Consider the following 18,526-nt stretch of genomic DNA (forward strand, 5'->3'; position numbering starts at 1 on the left):
GTCCCCTGAGCAAACATGCCCCTTCCTTCCCGCACCCCAGACTTCAGCTACTTCCAGCTCCGGGCTCACTTGTACCAGGCCCGAGGTGTATTGGCAGCAGATGACAGTGGGCTCTCGGATCCCTTTGCTCGAGTCATCATCTCTACCCAGTGCCAGATGACACGGGTGAGGGCTGGGCTGGGGTGTGAGCAGAGGGGTGCTAGGAGACAAGGTGGGGTAGGTACCGTGCTTTTTTCCACAAGCCCCATATCTCTCTTCCTGCCCTGGATTTTCAGGACAGGAGATTGAATCGGACTGCCCTGATTTAGGGTGTAGTGTAGACCTGGTGGGTCTTTAGGGGTGAAGAGTTGTTCTCTGGGGTTGACTTTAAGACTAGCTCTGAGGTTGGCAGATTACAGGAAGGAGAGACCGGGGCTGGGAGGGCAGGCTCCAACACCAATCTGAAAGATGCTGTCATCTTCACCACATTCTTGTGCTTTTTGTGATAAACAGTTATTTGAAGCATTACTTTAGGGCAGTGCTGTTCACTGCGCTGTGTGTTGGGAGCCTTCTTCGGAGGCCTGCCATTGCCTCTTTCCCTGCATGACCCCCAAGGTCCTGGAGCAGACACTGAGCCCCCTGTGGGATGAGCTCCTGGTGTTCGATCAGTTGATCGTGGACGGGAGAAGGGAGCACCTGCAGCAAGAGCCTCCATTAGTGGTCGTCAATGTCTTTGACCACAATAAGTTTGTGAGTGTGGCCTGGACCCTACCTGGTCCCCGTTCCAGTGCGCCCCCATTCCTTGTCTTGATGCCCCCTCCCTTGGCTCCTGAGCCTCTTCCACTTTTGTCTTCACTGTCTTGCTCCCTGTAGGGCCCCCCTGTGTTTCTAGGCCGGGCATTGGCTGCTCCTAAGGTCAAGCTGATGGAGGATCCTTATCAATGCCCTGAGCTGCAGTTCTTCCCCCTGAGGAAGGGGCCCCGGGCAGCTGGAGAGCTCATCGCCACCTTTGAACTCATTGAACTGGACTACAGTGGCCAGCTGGAGGTCAGAGGGCCGTAACCTAGCTGGTACAGGCTATTCCTCCTGTTATTCAATCAAGTCATCCAACCCCAGGGACTACAGAACATGGGCGTGTTCCAGGGTTATCCCTCCGATTCCCTGACCCCTAAAGAATGCAGGCTGCAAATCTGTCCTGGGGTCACCTCATTGGACCTCCTGACTCCAGATAACACTAGCAGTAGACATTCCCTGGGTTCACCTTGCCAGGCCTCCAACCCTAGAGAACCCAGGCTGTAGTTTGATCCTCATGCCTCCGATACCCACCCACCCTTCCTGTACATGGCTGTTTCCTAGACACCCCCCTCCTGCCAATCCAGCCTGGCCCGGGCCCACTGGAGTTATAGTTCACCAGCAGCTCTTCATTTTTCTTTCCTGAGCCCAGGATTTCCCTGCTTTGGTCTGCTTCCTCTTTCACCTCTGACCTCTTGCCCCTGCAGCCCTCAGTGCCCAGTGATGTGGAGCCTCAGGACCTGACGCCCCTGGTTGAGCCCCTCTCCGGACGCCTGTCCCTGCCACTCCATGTGCGCCCAGTGCTCAGGGAGTTCCGTGTTGAGGTAGCACCAGGCACTCACATCCCCTACCTTCCCCCACATCTGGGGGCCCCTCTGTCGGGTGCAAGCCCCTGAATATCCCACTTCCTGAACCTAGGTGCTGTTCTGGGGTTTGAGGGGCCTCGGCCGCGTGCATCTGTTCGAGGTAGAGCAGCCCCAGGTTGTGCTGGAGGTGGCAGGGCACCGTGTGGAATCCGAGATCCTGGCCAGTTACCGTGAGAACCCCAATTTCACTGAGCTCGTGAGGCATCTGACGGTGGTGAGGACATGAACTGGGGGCAAGAAATGTTGGGCTGAGAAATGAAAGCGGACAGTGGGATAGTGAATTCCAGGCTGGATGTCTTAGATTCAGAAGTCACCACACTTTTTATAAAGGGCCAGATGGTAAATATTTTAGGCTATATGAGCCATACAGTTTCAGCTGCGATTACTTAACTCTGTCATTGTAGCATGTAAACATCGATAGACAACAAGTAAATGAATAAATATGACTCTGTTGCAATAAAACTTTATTTACAAAAACTGGCAGTGAGCCAGATTTGGCTTATAGGTTATAGTTTGCTGATCCCTGGATGAATCCCTGAACTGGTAGTGCTCTCTTGGCTCTGTTGAGTTAGTGGATTAGCCAAGTGTCATGAAGTATGAGTCTGAACGAATGTACCTAGTCTCAGAGACACCAGGGGATGAGAATTAAAATACATTCTTTGTGTGTTCTTTGTAATTTTTGTAGTATTGACCAATTCTGGCATTGTCACTCAGGAACTTGTCAAATCACTTGTCTAATTTAAGCTTCAAGTTTTTTTTGTGTTTTTTTTTTAATTTATAAAAGGGAATAACAAGTACAAAAGGAAAAACGTTGAAGGAAATACACCAAATGCCTCCTTTGAGGGAGAGCTATGAGGAGGCAATGACAGAAAGAATCTTAGCGAAAGGGTTTTGTAAGGGGGTGACGAGGCCAAAACACTGGTACCAGACAGCAAGGAGGCAAACAACAACACAACAATAATAACAGCAGCGATAAGCCCAACACGATTTCATGATTCTGTTCCACATGTAGCAGTTCTCAGTTTGAAAATTTCATTGTGTTATAAGATGATGAAACTGAAAGCAGTTTGCTCATTGAACTTTCATGGCGCATTTCCCCTCATTTCCCATTTTATAGTTCAAATTGGGGAACATGCATCCCTTTTTCCATTGTGTACTTGAAAAAAAAATGTGCTGTCTTCTATAGATGTCAGTGAGGTCAAGATGGTTGACAGTGTTATTCAGCCTTCTTGATGATATTCTGTCTATTTCTTCTATCCATTATTGAGAATATGGTACTGAAGTCTCCAACCGTTGTTGTTGAATGATTTGTTTCTCCCTTTATTTTTGTCACTTTAAAAAAAAAAGTATTGGGGTGACAATTGTTAGTAAAATTACATAGATTTCAGGTGTACAATTCTGTATTACATCATCTATAAATCCCGTTGTGTGTTCACCACCCAGAGTCAGTTCTCCTTCCATCACCATATATTTGATTTTGTCACTTTTTAGTTCTTGTATTTTGAGGTTCTATTATTAGGTACATACATGTTTAAAATCGTTGTAGCTTCCTGATGAATTGACCTGTTTATAAAATGTCCCTCTTTAGTAAACTTTTTTTGTCTTAATTTCTATTTTGTCTAATAGGATAGACAGCTACTGTAGTTCTCTATGGCTATTGTTTGCATGACGTATCTTTCCCCATCCTTTTACTTTCAACCTCTATGTGTCTTTCTAAAGAGTGTCTCTTGGACAGCATGCAGTTGCATCTTGTTTTTTAAATCCAGTAAATAATCTCTGCCTTTCAATTGAAGTGTTTAATATGGGTCACGTTTGATGTTATTTTTTTAATTTATTTTTTTAATTGGGGAATATTGGGGAACAGTATGTTTTTCCAGGACCCATCAGCTTCAACATTGTCCTTCAATCTAGTTGTGGAGGGCGCGGCTCAGCTCCAGGTCCAGTCACCGTTTTCAATCTTAGTTGCAGGGGGCGCAGCCCATCATCCCATGTGGGAATTGAACCGGCAACCTTGTTGTTGAGAGCTCGTGCTCTAACCAACTGAGCCATCCGGCCGCCCCTCCAGCAGCTCAGCGGCAGCTCGTTGTCTTCAATCTAGTTGTGGAGGGCGCAGCTCACTGGCCCATGTGGGAATTGAATCAGCAACCCTGTTGTTAAGGGCTCGCGCTGTAACCATCTGAGTCATCCAGCCGCCCTGATGTTATTTTTTTTATATGGTTGGATTTACATCTGCCATTTTGCTATATGTTTTCTATATGATTCATATTTTTGTTCCTCCTTTGCCACCTTCTTTTGTATTAAATAGATATTTATTAGTGTACTCTTTAATTCCTTTGTTGATCTTTACTTAGTTGTGGTTCTGGGGATTACAATATGCATACTGATTTTTCACAATATACTTCAGATTAATACTAATTTAGTTCCAGTAAAATCATAGAAACTTTTCTCCATTCTAGCTCCATTCTTTTCTGCCTCCTTTGTGCTATAATTGTCACATATATGTAAAATAAGCCCAGCAATACAGTATTACGATTATTGTTCCCCCTTAGGATCCATTGATAGAAATGGAATTCCTGGGTTAAAGGGCATACATAAATTTGTATTAACACATTGAGCGTTGGTCCTTTCCATAATAACAATAACAACACCCACTTCACGTTTCTGATAGCGCGTTGAAGGTGCCAGAGTACTTTTGTATCTATTATATCATTTGATACTTACAACAGTTTTTCAAATCCAGGATTGTGTCTCTTTTTTAGCTGGGAAACAGACTGAGAAGGCAATGGCTAATCAGGGATGACGCAATGAGTTGGGGATAGACCTGGGCTGAGAATGCAGATTTAAATGTATGGTTTTCCATCTGTCTTTGCTGGAGCCTCGCCCACCTCCCCAGGTCTTCAGAGACACAGGCAATCCCTCCTCCCCTAGGATTTGCCAGAGCAGACTTATCTGCAGCCCCCACTCAGCATCCTGGTGATTGAGCGCCGGGCCTTTGGGCGTACAGTGCTCGTGGGTTCCCACATTGTCCCCCACATGCTGCGATTCACACTCCGGGGTCATGAGGATCCCCTCGAGGAGGAAGGAGAGGAGGAGACAGGAGACCTGGTGCCCAAGGGACTTCAAGGTGAGGGCATTTCTCTGGTTTCTGGCCGAGAGGGCTCCAGGGGACCCGCAGGTAGGGCATGGAGTCTGACTTCTACTCACCGACCACCTCCTGTTCTCATTTCCCCTCTCTCAGGACAGAAGGCCCTGCATCCCTTAGTGGCTGAAGCAGGAATGCCCAGCCAGCTCCTGAAGGTGATGACGTGATGGCATATGGGAGATGGGTGGAGGAGGGGCTGGCAGGGCTGGAGGTGGTGCTGGGTTATGGGTGCTGAGTTCACTCTCCCGCAGGCTCCTCTGCAGAAGCTGCCCTTGAGAGGCCTTCTGGATCAAGGCCCAGAGCTGGAGCAGGACATCCCAGATCCTGAAGAGCTCGACTGGTGGTCCAAATACTATGCATCGCTACAGGAGCTCCAGGGGCAGGTGGGGGAGAGGAGGGTCTCAGGGTGAGGGCTGGAGGCAGAGCAGGCTAAATGGCAAGAAGGATCTCTTCAAATGTGGAGCTCTACAGTTTTTCAGAGCTCTACATTACAGTTGTTTTTTTTTATCATCACAACAATTCTAAAAGCTGGGGATTATCAACTTCGTGATCTAAAGCTGTGTTGTCCAACAGAAATATCATGAGAGCACATATGTAATTAACATTTGGCGTAGCCATCTTTAAAAAAAGTAAACAGGCAAAATTAATTTTAATAATATATTTTATTTAACCTAATGTATCTGAGAGAAAAAGATGTATCATATCTGAAAAAATCATTTCCATAAGTAACCATTATAGAAATTAATGAGATGTTGTACATTCTTATTTTATACTGTATTTTTTAAAAAAAATTTTATTAAATAGCTAACATACAATATTACAGTTAGTTTCAGGTGTATACCATAGTTATTCAGCATTGATATATGTGAGGAAGTGATCTCCATGATAAGTTCAGCAACCATCTGACACCATACCAGGCTACCACAATATAATTGACTATATTCAATATAGTTACATTATATTGAATTTACATTATATTATATTATATTATATTATAGTTACATTACATCCCCATGACTTATTTGTTTTACACCTGGAAATTTGAACCTCTTATTCCCCTTCACCTTTTCCCCCCCCTTTTAAATTTTTCAATTACAGTTGACCATCAACATTATTTTGTATTAATTTCAGGTGTACAGCATAGTGGTTGGACATTTATATAATTTAAGAAGAGATTCCCCTGACTAGTCTAGGATCCACCTGGCACTATACATAGTTATTACCATACTATCAACTACATTCCCATACTTCACTTTACATCTCCATGACTATTTTGTAACTACCAATTCATACTTCTTAATCCCTTCCCTTTTTTCACCTTTCCCCCAAACCCCTCCCATCTGGCAACTATCAAACTGTTCTCTATCTATGAGATTTTTTCTGTTTTGTTGGTTTGTTTATTTTGTTCTTTAGATTCCACATACAAGCAAAATCACATTGCATCTGACTTTCTCTGTCTGACAAACTCCACTCAGCACAATACCCTGCAGGTCCATCCATGCTGCTGAAGATGCCAAGAACACGTTCCCTTCCACGGCTGCGTAATATTCCATTGTATATATATACCACCTCCTTTTGTCCATTCATTCTATGGACACCCAGGCTGCCTATACTAAGTCTTTAAAATGTGTATTTTATACTTATAGCACATCTCAGTTTGGACTAACCACATTCCAAGTGTTCAACGGACACACGTAGCCAGAGGTTACCATCTTGATCAGTGCAGGAGTAGATGATAAGCTGATGCTTTGAAAATGCAAGTGGCTTACCCAGCTAGAACTTGAACTAGGGTTTCCCAACTCCCTATCCTGGAAAAGGGGTAGACTAAGGAGGTGAGGGGAGGGAAAGAATCTCTGACCTGGCCTTTGATTTCAGCCCAACTTTGATGAGGATGAAATAGATGATCCTGGGGATTCAGGTAAGAATTCTTGCTCTTTCTTGCTCTTGTTCCATGTCTCCCCTCTGCCCCCCACACACGTATTTCTAACTGGGACATTTCTGCTGTTCCCAGATGGAGTCACCCTCACTTCTGTGGATGGGGAAGCCCAAGGCCAGGGTGAGACTGAAGTCAAAGGCTCCACGCCCCAGAAAAAAGCAATTGCCACTCTGAAGGTGACTAGAGGTCAGGGAGAGGGGATTCTGCGTGGATTCTGGACATCAGGCTATCACTGAGGACCGTGCCTTTCAGATCTACAACAGCTCTCTGGAGGAAGAGTTTAACCACTTTGAAGACTGGCTGAACGTGTTTGCCCTGTACCGAGGGCAAGGGGGTCAGGATGGAGATGGAGAGGAAGAAGGGTCTGGGCACCTTGTGGGCAAATTCAAGGTGTGTTTGGGAAAGGAAGGAAGGGAGGACCAGGGAGCACAGGTGGAGATTTGAGAGGATTATCTTACCAGGGCCTTGTCTGTCCTCCCCCCACTCCAGGGCTCCTTCCTCATTTACCCTGAATCAGAGGCAGTATCATTCTCTGAGCCCCAAATCTCCCGAGGGATCCCACAGAACCGGCCCATCAAGCTCTTGGTCAGAGTCTATGTCGTAAAGGTGAGCGTCCCTCATCCCAGCACACCTCCAACTCCCGCAAAGGAAATGTACGTGAAACCTATAGACTGAAGATTTGGAGGGAACTTCAGCGATCCGTGACCACCTTCTTCATTTTGCAGGGAGGAAATCTTAAGCACTAAGTTAACAGACGCCCCAGGGTTACAAAGCTTGCTCATGGCAGCACCAGAATTTAGAGATGAGGTCTTCTGACTTCTTGTTCCTAGTTCTAGTCTCCCAGAGTGGGGAGTATAATTCCAGGAAGAGCACAACTCTGAGTCTCAAGCTTCACGATGGCTTGTAGTCACACACCTTTGTACAGGTCCTTCCATTGCTGCACTTTTCAGGCAGCACTTAGCTGAAGGGCTCTGAAGTTTCCTTAAAGGCGTCTCAGAGAGTAGAGCAATGAGTGGGTTGCTCTGCCCCTTCACTCCCAGCACCAGAACAGATGCTGTACTTCTATCTGGTTTACATATAGGTATTCTAAGATGTCTTTTAAAGAAACGTTCTATGGCACTATTCTACTAAACTCCAAGAATCCTAGCGCGTAATTCCATAGCAGGAGTCATGTTGACCTTCTGCTTCTTACAGACTAGATGGTCTGACATATCTTCCTGATATAATACACCTCGAAATGCTAGATCAACAGTCTTAAATGAACGCTAAGCTCATGAGAAAGGGAATTCTCAATGGGCCCCAGATGAAGCGGGAAGCCCAAGACAAGCCCTGAAGTTCAGGTTGTCTCCAGAGGTTTTGTCCACACGTGGGCCTCGAGCCTTGGGTTCTTACAGCCAATCCAAGGTGGGAGCCACAACCAAGACCCTCACAGGGACTCTGCTTTCAGTGAAAGTGGGTAAGAGGAAGCCCACCCACTGGGAGAAGAGCCTGTAAGCTAAATGGTCTGTCTCAACCTCTGTTTCAATTGGGAGAAATAGAGAAAAATGTCTTTCCTGAGAATTTGTTATTAGAATTTTGCCCTCACATTGATTTAAGACTTGAATTGGTATTATCTGCTTAATCCAGAAAACTCAAAGATCAGAGGTTGGCATAAAGAGATCCCAAATCAGGCCTCACAGGTTCCATACATTGAGATAACCAAATTCACAAACTCCAAATTATAAAATATATAGGAAAACAATCTATCAGGAAAAAAGTCAGGAAAAAAAAATAACACAAAGGAGAATTAGACCCCTAAGGGTTTTGAGGCTAGAATTTTCAAATATTAGAGATATAAAACAACTATTTAAAATATTTCACAAGCAGAGAACAAGAGGCTATCAAATGTGACTGGGAAGTCTTGAAAATAATCAAATAAAATTTCTAAAACTGGAAGGCCATTAAAAATGAAATCTTATTAGATGCCCACACAAAGCAGAATGATATGTCTACACAACAGAGTACTGTGTGGCTATAAAAAAGAATGAGGAAGATTTTTATGAACTGATAGGGAGTGATTTCCAGGACATAGTATTATGTGAAAAAAGCAAAGTGTAAGATTACCTATAGTATACTACTCTCCATGTAGGAAAAGAAGATACAGGAAAATACACGTTTGCTCTTTTGTACACCAGAAACACATGAAATATAAACTATAAAGTAAAGAGACTGGTTCTAGAAAGTAAAGAGGGTGAATGGTAAAGGGGTAGAAAGGAAGGGAGAAAGGGAACAGGGTAGCATTCAAATAGTATAGTGTCTGCCATAAACCAGGCATGAGGCTAAGAACTGCTACCCTGGAATTAACAAGGTACGTAATTCTAAAATTTCTATAAAAGAACAAACTGCCAAGAATAGCCAAGACAATTTTGAAGAACAATGTAGGGAGACAAGAGTTGTTATAAAGCTATAGTAATTAAGATAGTGTGGTTCTGGCTCGGGAATAGATAACTAGACCAATGAGATAGGGTAGAGATTTAACAAAACAGACACAGATATAGATGGAAACTTACACCAGAGTTGGCACTGCTGATTAGTGGGGGAGGAAATGGAACTGTCCTATAAGTGGTCCCATGAAAATTGATTATCCATGTGGAAAAAATAAAATTAGACTCCTAACTTATGGCATCCACAAAAAATTCAGCCAAACCAAATATTTGATTATGAAAAAGCAAAACTCTAAGGAAATATTAATATATCTTTGTGATTTTGGGGTTGGGGGAAGTTTTCTTAATATGTAAAAGAGTGAAAACTATAAATTAGGATGCAAATAACACAAGTTGAGATTAAACCTCTGAGCATCCATTAGCACTTTAAAATAAGTGACCAGACTGGCCACAGATGGGGGTAAGGGGCTTACCATATGCATTATCAATAAAGGGTTAATGTCCACAATATGAATAAGTAACTCCCACAAATCTGCAAGAAGCAGACAAAAGAGAAAAATTGAGAAAAATATGAAAATTTAGAAAAAAAAGAGGAAAATTGGCCAAAGAAGAAACTCCAATGGCCAATAAACATATAAAAAATCCTAAATCTTAATAGTAATCAGGATATTCAAATAATTGAAACCATGAGAAAGTAATTCCTACTCCCTACCTTCAGGTGAAGCCAAGATTAGAAGTGCTGCCAAACGAGAGCTGGGAGGCTGTGGAAGCCTGCCGCAGCGCTGGTGGAAAGGTGGATTAGTTTCCTACTGCTGCTGTAACAAATGCCACAAACTTAAACAACAAACATTTTCCTGCAGGTTTTGGGGTACAGGGGCTGTCTTGCTATCTCCAGTTGTCTGGTACCTGGTCCTGGGGATGATGAGGGCAGGGGAATATTACTTCCTGGAGTATAAGAGCCAGATAAAGGAGGTGGGTCGGAGTATGGGCTCTGAATTGGTTGGTTTGCAGATGAAGGGTGCTCTGGCAGGTGCCCTGTTTGTTAACTTTAGGAATAAGCGAGCCCTGGGAGGGGCGGTCTCTCCAGGATCACGTAAGGCCATAGATAGCAAAGCATCAATACAGACTATTAGAAAATATAGCTTATACAGGAGCCTAGGGAGATAAGTGAGGGCTAAAGCTGACTTTCTCTCAATAGTTACTGCTTCCCTTGGATGGCTGGCCGACAGGCAGTGGGGACGGAGGATGAAGCCTGGGGGTCACCTAGGGGAGGAGTCTGACTGGAAGGTCTCATATGAAGTGGAGCCCCAAAAGCTATACCCTCAGCATAAAGATGAACAAAAACCCGAACTGCAAGGCAGAAGGGGACACTGAGGAAACTTGCCTGCCTTAACCTTGGCACTGGTTAGAGGGGAAACAATTTCCACTAAGCATTCATGTCCACAAGTTGGTTCTCATGCAGTTCTGGGCCCACGTTCCCACCATCTGAGTGATCCCCAAAACCTCAACTGGAATATTTCATTTAAAGTGGTTGCAGGTTTGGTACTTTGCCCAAGAAGCTGGCGGAAGTGAAAGCAAGCCCTCTCCAGCAAGCCCTCTATAATTTAGGATGAGTTCAACCAAACATGAGTCCTGATCAAAAGTACCAAACTACAAAGAAATAAGCCACTGTGAATAAGAATTAGCAAAAATAACAGATTCAGATCCCCAGGGTTGTTGAAATTGGAATGAGTAAACAGAGACTGTTTACTATAAAATAACTATATGTGAAATTTTTAAAGAAATAAAAGAATGTATGTAAAACGAGCAAGGAACAAGAGACTATTAAAAATAAACAGCAAGTTTAAAGGACTGGATAGAATTTTTAGAAATTAAAAATAACGTGTAAAATGAAAAACTCAGTGGAGCAAAATATGTGTACAGTCACTTCACAAAAGAAAATCTACATAAGGCCAATAAGACATGCAAAAATGGTTAACGTGCTTAGTTATCAGCGAAATGCAAATAAAAGCCACAATGAACCAGCAGTTTCACATACATTAGAATAATTAAAATAGAAAGATTAATAATGCCAAGTGTTGATAAAAGTGTGGAGCATCTGGAACTCCCATACATTGCAGCTAGGAGTGTAAAAAAAACACTAAAAATATATTGCTATATATAAATTATACAGCAATAATTTATGCATGTTACATATTTACTAAATTATATACTTATCAAAACAGAAAAAGTAAGTTTAATACATACAGTTTAAAAACATGCAAAGTGGTGCTATGTATTGCTTAGGGATTCGTACATATATAGTAAAAGTATTTTTACTTTTTTTGTGAGTGCTAAACCCCAAATAAAGGGTTTTGGCTACTTTAGGGATAGAAAGGGAATTAAATTAAGTAAAGGGACTCAGCGGGCTTCCATTTGATGGTAGTGTTTTATTTATTAAACTGGGCACATATGTTCATTGTATTATTCTTTTATTTAGTTAAAATATTATTAATTTAAAAAGCAAAATATACTCATCATAAAAAAGAAAAGTCAAACCATACAGAAAGTTACAAATTGATTAGTAAGGTCTTATACATCTTTCCACATATTTTCTGTTTCATTATGTTTTTTGTTATATCTATTTGTATGTCTTAAGTATTTCACAATTAATTTAAAAGAAAAGAAAAGTCATCTTGTCCAAACTCTCAGTTAACTCCTTGTGGTGGGAGATCTCTCCTTGGTAACTTCCTGCTTACACTCAATCTGAGATTAGGGCCAGCTAGGGTACCCTTGGGTTATGACAATGACACTTCTCTCAGTTCCACTCCATATCACCCCTCTAGGCTACCAACCTGGCTCCCGCGGACCCCAATGGCAAAGCAGACCCCTATGTGGTGGTGAGCGCTGGCCGGGAGCGGCGGGACACCAAGGAGCGCTACATCCCCAAGCAGTTGAACCCCATCTTTGGAGAGTGAGGCTGGGCCCTGGGGTTTGGGAATGGGGAGCAACTTTGCCATCCAGCCCTGTGGCCCAAGGGCACTCACTCAGACAGCTGGCATGCTGGTGGTGGGGGAATGGACAGAGGCTGCTGAGACCCCTGGAGCCCCTCCCCGCACAAGACCACCTCCTAGGGCAAGGAGATATCCTCAGCCATTCTCCCTCCTGGCCAGGGTCCTGGAGCTCAGCATCTCTCTCCCTGCCGAGCCAGAGCTGACGGTGGCTGTATTTGATCATGACCTTGTGGGTTCTGATGACCTCATCGGGGAGACCCACATTGATCTGGAGAACCGATTCTATAGCCACCACAGGGCGAACTGTGGACTGGCCTCTCAGTATGATGTGTGAGTCTGACAGGGCCCTCAAGGAGCCATCCTGAGTCTGACCAAAGACATTCAAGTTCACATGCCCATTGGGGTGTCCACAGCCTTTGATTTCATAGAAGGGGACCTCCCCATGACCAAGACCTTATAGCTTAGTGGTCAAGACCTAGGTAGGCTTGGGCGTTGGGATCCTGTAACTAATGAGTCACACTCAACCTCTCTGAGTCTCAGTTTCCTCATCTGCAAAATGGAAGTAATACTACCAGTATCTCCTTCATAGGAGCCCCTGGCATACATCTTTGATTTTCATAGTTACCGTAAGTGATGAGGAGGCTGCCTTCCATTGGAGTTATGAACCCGGATCCCATGTCTTCACGGGTTCTCATCCCTGCCCCTGTGTCCAGCTGTGTCCAGCTGTGTCCATTGCTGGCCCCAACTGAGGCATCTTCCTTTTCTGCCTACAGGGACGGGTACAATGCCTGGCGAGACGCATTCCGGCCTTCTCAGATCCTGGCAGGGCTGTGCCAACGCTGTGGCCTCCCCGCCCCTGAATACCGAGCCGGGGCTGTCAAGGTGGGCAGCAAAGTCTTTCTGACACCGCCTGAGATCCTGCCTCCAGGTAACAGCCCCTCTCTGCTGGACAGTCCAGAGGGAGCAAGATGGTAGAACAAAGGCCAGGGGGCCCCTGGTGCCCAGTCTAATGTGCCCCGCAAGGAGCCTGCCTCCTTCTGCAAACAGAGGAGGTGAGTTTGGCTGAGTAAAGAGGAGGTTCTTGGATGGTGGGGAGAAAAATGGTCTTTGTGTGAGACCCCAAAGGAGCCAAAATGGATCCCTCAGGGCTATAGCTAATCGAGTTCCCAGAACACAGGGTGGCCCATGGCGGGTCCCCTACAACAGAATGTGGTTGCCGAATGGAGCTCAGGACTCATAAATGGCTGGTGGTCCGTCTCTAAACAGGGTCGGCACAAAGGCCACCACCCCTCCAATCCCACTGTTCTCCTGACTGCTGGCTTTTTACTGGCAAAAGTTGTTACAGCAGCAGCCCCCCATTTTCTGTCATTGTGGACTTGCTCTCCCAGCCCACGGACTTTGTCCCTCCCAGCAGCTGCCTCCGCTTAGAGCTTCTATTGAAGGGCAGAAGGAGGAAGAGAGGAGAGTTGGGAGCAGTGAGGAACCCAAACTCACACACCTCTTGTTGCAGATAGTGGGGGGCCCAAGGTGGCAAGTGAGGTCCTTGAGGAAGCCCAGGCATTGCTGGTGCTGTGGCAGTGGCAGGAGATGCCAGGTCTTGGGATCCAGCTGGTACCTGAGCACGTAGAAACGCGGCCCCTCTACCATCCCCGCAGCCCGGGGCTGCTGCAGGTGAGGGAGGGCTCAGCACCCAACTCCAGAAGCCCAGGACTCCCACCCAGTCCTGGATCCCAGGAGCCCTGTTCGCCAAGACCTCCACCTGGCTATGCTGCTGCTTCTCATCCTGCTCCCCAGCCATCCCCACTCCAGTCTTGGACCTCCATCCTGGACCCCGGACCCTTTCCTTCACTCTGGTCCTGCAGGATTTCCACCCTTGGGCCACCAAGGCTCAGACTTGGCACTCCCAACTGGACACCAGTTCCCTAGGATCTGGATCTCAGGAACACCAGATCTTATTTCTGCTCTCAACCTCTCACTTCTGAGGCCTCCTCCCCAAAACCCTAACCTCAACCCTGGAACCTCCCTTTCAGACTCCACCTTCCTCCTCATCCAGCTGGATCTGCCTAACCATGCTCTCTTGACCCCAGCTCTTCTTTCCGCCTCTGGCAAGGCACAGCCTCTGGCCACGGGGCTGTTAGGGGATTTGGGGACCCCAGCAAGACCCTTCAGCCTGGTCCTATTTTGCATGTGTCCCCAGGGATCCCTTCACATGTGGATTGACATCTTCCCCCGCGATATGCCTGCGCCACCCCCAGTTGACATCAAGCCTCGGCAGCCAATCAGGTGAGAGAGAGAGTCCTGGCTCCTCCTCCCATGGGGCGGGCACATCTTGGACTACCATACCAAGGCCCTCTGAAAACCTGGGCCCCCAGTGAAGCAGGAAGAGGCTGCTTGCTGATTCAGGCTTTTCAGTTAGGTGAGCCATTAAATCCCCCCCCCCCTTTTTTTTTATAAGCCGTTATAGGTTGGGTGTCTGTCACTTGCAACTGAAAGAGTCCAAATACCAATAAGCCCCCTTCCTCCCTGAACTACTCAGAGTAGAGGTCTGTGTAGGGTTTATGCACATCAAATGTTGTCAGCAATCTGTCATTTTCCACCTCTGGACTCTGTTTTCCTTGGTGTCATTCTCAGGGAGACTTTCAAAGTCTGGGGGCAAGGTGGCTTCTAATGGTGCCAGGTTTACATCTAACCAACTAGACTACTTGAGCAGAAAAATTCACACCTCTTTCCCAGTTGGAGCAAAAGTCTCAGGGCAGATTCTCATTGGACCAGCTTAGGTCAACTGCTGATCCTTGAACCAATCAGTGTGGTCAGGGGGCTGTAATAGGTTGATCAGCCAGTCCTGGATGATGTTCTAGGTGATGTACTCACCTCCAGAGCCAGGTAGAGGTCTGTCTGTCCCACCAGAATCACATAGATTGACAGTAGTGGGAGTTGGGGGGGGGTCACCAACAGAAAATCAGGGTGCTGTCAATGAATGAGGGGAAATTGATACTGGGCAAGAGAAAACAGATGTACACCATGACAGCCGAGGACAGGGCGATTTAGGGTAGGATCAAGAATGTTGCAACCCCTCGTTTTGTCCCTCAGGGGCTGTATGCTGTCATGGCCACTCTGTCTCTCCTCCCACTTCTCTCTTCACACTGGCTTTCTCTGTTCACCTGCCACTCCTCTGCACCCCAGAACTTCAGCTGGGATGTCACTTTGGCTTACAGTGGCTCCATCTCTGCATCTGAGGCTACATGACTTAACTTTTCAGGGTCCTGATTCCAAATGTATGGGAGGGAGAACCTTGCTGACCGAGGTGGGTCAGCAGACCATTCCTGGTGTCATCTGCTGTGGCTGGGGTGCTTTTCAAGGGACCATGGACATCCTGATCACTCAGCTGGGCACACAGGTGTTCAGTGAATGTCAGTGGCTCTGGCCCAGGTCCTTCCTGCTTCCTGCAGCCCCTCCCAGCACTTCTGTCAAGAGTCTGAAACCCCTCCCCTGATACATCCCCCAGCTATGAGCTCAGAGTCATCATCTGGAACACGGAGGATGTGGTTCTGGATGATGTGAACCCGCTCACTGGAGAGATGTCGAGTGACATCTATGTGAAAAGGTAGGCCTGCTGGCTGGGCTGGACAAATGGCCATATACTGAGGTGAGATTGCCAACGGGGCTTTGGGCCCTCGGGCTGAGTCAGAGCCCTGTCCCCTAAACCCTCAAAGGTGCCTGGACCTGGATAGAGGGACTGGCCTGGTGGGGGAGCTGAGAGGCAAGCTGGGTAAGGAGCCAGGTTCTGGGCTTGGTCTCAACTGAGGCCCAGTCAGCCTGCACCTTTCTCCCGGCTCCAGCTGGGTGAAGGGGCTGGAGCACGACAAGCAGGAGACAGATGTTCACTTCAACTCCCTGACCGGGGAAGGGAACTTCAACTGGCGCTTCGTGTTCCACTTTGACTACCTGCCCACTGAGCGGGAGGTGAGCGTCCGGCGCCGGCCTGGACCCTTCGCCCTGGAGGAAGCCGAGTTCCGGCAGCCGGCAGTGCTGGTCCTGCAGGTCTGGGACTATGACCGCATCTCTGCCAACGACTTCCTGGGTACAAGGACTTCCTTGGTATCGTGTAGCTTTCCTCTGACCTCATCCTAGCTCTGATTTCTGTTCTCATTGGCCTTCCCCCCACCTGTCACCCGGAGGGCCCTTGGTTCCCTACCCTAATGCAGCCCTGGATCCTGGATTTCAGACCCTAGGTCACTAACCTTTGCTCTCTGGCCTAATTACTGAACTTAGCCCCGAGAACCATGACCTCCATTGCCCCCCAAAATTCCTGACTCAGTCCTCTGACTTGATCCCAGCTCAGGTCGCTCTGGACTCCAAGTCCATGGCCTTGGTCCTTGCTTTGGCAATCTGGTCCTGCCCTTGGCCCTGTTTCTTCTGGGGCTGTGGTGTGTGGTCCATAACTGTGGCCTGACCACCACATTCTAACTTCTGATGCCCGATTTAAAATCCAAAATCCGGCTGTGCTGCTTCCTCCCCCCGCCCCCGTGGCCCAGATAGACCTTGATCTCCTGCCTAACCCAGAGGGTTCTGGTCTTACAGGGTCCCTGGAGCTGCAGCTACCAGACATGGTGCGGGGGGTCCGGGGCCCTGAGCTCTGTTCGGTGCGTCTGGCCCGCGACGGGGCCGGGCCGCGGTGCAATCTGTTTCGCTGCCGCCGCTTGCGCGGCTGGTGGCCTGTAGTGAAGCTGCGGGAGCCTGAGGACGAGGAGCGGGAGCAGCGGGAGGGTCAGGCTGGCAAAAAGCGGCGGCGGCGGCGGGGCCGGCCAGAAGACTTAGAGTTCACAGACCCGGGAGGCAACGTCTACATCCTCACGGTGGGTGTAGCCAGGGCAGGGACCCGGGCCATGGAGCCAGGCCTGAGCCACCTAACAGCTCAGCCTCTGTTCCTCCCTTTTCTAGGGGAAGGTGGAGGCAGAGTTTGAACTGCTGACTGTGGAGGAGGCCGAGAAACGGCCAGTGGGGAAGGGGCGGAAGGAGCCTGAGCCCTTGGAGAAGCCCAGGTGAGTGGGCGGCAGGGAGGCGGCCCGCGCCGGAGGACAGGGCGTGGGCTGGCCCAGGGCTTCCTCCTCATTCTGACACCACCTTCTCCCTCCCACCCCCACAGTCGCCCCAGAACCTCCTTCAACTGGTTTGTGAACCCGCTGAAGACCTTTGTCTTCTTCATCTGGCGCCGGTACTGGCGCATCCTGGTGCTCCTGCTGCTGCTGGCGTTGATCACCATCTTTCTCCTCCTGGTCTTCTACACCATGCCGGGCCAGATCAGCCAGGTCATCTTCCGCCCCCTCCACCACCCGCCCCCGGACTCCAACTGACCTCGGACACTCATCCCATAGCGCCCTGGACGTCCTTACCGTTACCAATATGAGCTATTCGAGTTCACTGCTTTCTTTGAATAAACCTTAGCACCAACCACTCTGATGCCTGAACACAGGCTGTGCATAGACCAGGGGGCAGAGAACAGACGTTCTTGGGTGACCTCAGGTGCTGGGGACTCACTGGACGACTGGAGCCACAGGGATGGGAGGCTGCCCACATGGACCTGGCAGGAGGTTCAGGGCCAAGGAGACCTGGCTGAGGAGACCTGACCACAGGGGTGACATGCCATCTGAGCAGCCCACCTGTTGCTCCTGCCAATGCTTGGGACCCCTCTCACCTAAGCTGCTTACGGCTTGTGCTATTCCATGAGTGCTAAGCACCAAGTCAAATTGTTGTTTTCAGTCTAATTGTGGAGGACGCAGCTCACTGGCCCATGGGGGAATCGAACCGGTGACATTGGTGTTAGCACAGCGCTCCAACCACCTGAGCCACCTGGCAGCCCACAAATTTCATTGTTTATTCTTCACTAACTCTGAGAGTGGGCATACCAGTTAGGACACTTTGGATTGCAAGTAATAATCCCAACCCAAACTGGTTTAAGGAAAAGGAATATCTTGGCTTGCTGAGAGTCTGCTGAGATGCTGTCAGCAGAAAGGGGAGAAGGGGGCTTAGGAAGGATTAGGCCCCAGCCCAGGGCGGACAAGAGACCCTGTAATTCCCAGGGTTTAGCTGGCTGGCTACAGGTGTAGTTTGTCACAGGGTCCAAATGATGTCACCAAGACAAGTTCTCTGCCACTGGGCTCAGCTCTGCTGTCCTCTGGGAGCAGCTCATTCACCGATAGGTCTCTCCTTGGAACTGCAAGACGACTGCAGCAACTTGTCTCCCCATAGTTACATCCGTAAGGAAAGCCTTCCTACTCCTGATAGAGCCTGGCTAGTACTGGGTCATTGTGGCCTGGGGGGTGGGATGTGCTGATGGGGTCCTCCCCTGGAGCTCAGGGTGGGAGACTGACCCTCCTCCCCAACCACTAAGCTGA

General features: G+C 47.8%; 1 protein-coding gene across 1 annotated transcript in view; it reads left to right on the plus strand.

The window, feature by feature from the left end:
* LOC117016049 (fer-1-like protein 4) overlaps positions 1–17,574 on the plus strand; it is a 31,697-nt gene extending 14,123 nt beyond the window's left edge. Inside the window, exons 24-45 of the mRNA XM_033095074.1 lie at positions 41–165; positions 595–729; positions 853–1,026; positions 1,479–1,595; positions 1,690–1,851; positions 4,566–4,761; positions 4,876–4,934; positions 5,031–5,162; positions 6,655–6,697; positions 6,791–6,891; positions 6,968–7,105; positions 7,205–7,321; positions 11,964–12,091; positions 12,291–12,461; positions 12,905–13,059; positions 13,642–13,802; positions 14,329–14,414; positions 15,637–15,735; positions 15,971–16,212; positions 16,713–16,987; positions 17,073–17,173; positions 17,278–17,574. Coding sequence (XP_032950965.1) covers positions 41–165; positions 595–729; positions 853–1,026; positions 1,479–1,595; positions 1,690–1,851; positions 4,566–4,761; positions 4,876–4,934; positions 5,031–5,162; positions 6,655–6,697; positions 6,791–6,891; positions 6,968–7,105; positions 7,205–7,321; positions 11,964–12,091; positions 12,291–12,461; positions 12,905–13,059; positions 13,642–13,802; positions 14,329–14,414; positions 15,637–15,735; positions 15,971–16,212; positions 16,713–16,987; positions 17,073–17,173; positions 17,278–17,485 — 3,125 coding nt within the window. The 3' untranslated portion in view covers positions 17,486–17,574. The remainder of the gene's footprint in view (positions 1–40; positions 166–594; positions 730–852; positions 1,027–1,478; positions 1,596–1,689; positions 1,852–4,565; positions 4,762–4,875; positions 4,935–5,030; positions 5,163–6,654; positions 6,698–6,790; positions 6,892–6,967; positions 7,106–7,204; positions 7,322–11,963; positions 12,092–12,290; positions 12,462–12,904; positions 13,060–13,641; positions 13,803–14,328; positions 14,415–15,636; positions 15,736–15,970; positions 16,213–16,712; positions 16,988–17,072; positions 17,174–17,277) is intronic.
* Positions 17,575–18,526: the final 952 nt, after the last annotated feature.

Source organism: Rhinolophus ferrumequinum, chromosome 23 (genome assembly GCF_004115265.2).
Source record: "Rhinolophus ferrumequinum isolate MPI-CBG mRhiFer1 chromosome 23, mRhiFer1_v1.p, whole genome shotgun sequence".
Taxonomy (NCBI): domain Eukaryota; kingdom Metazoa; phylum Chordata; class Mammalia; order Chiroptera; family Rhinolophidae; genus Rhinolophus; species Rhinolophus ferrumequinum.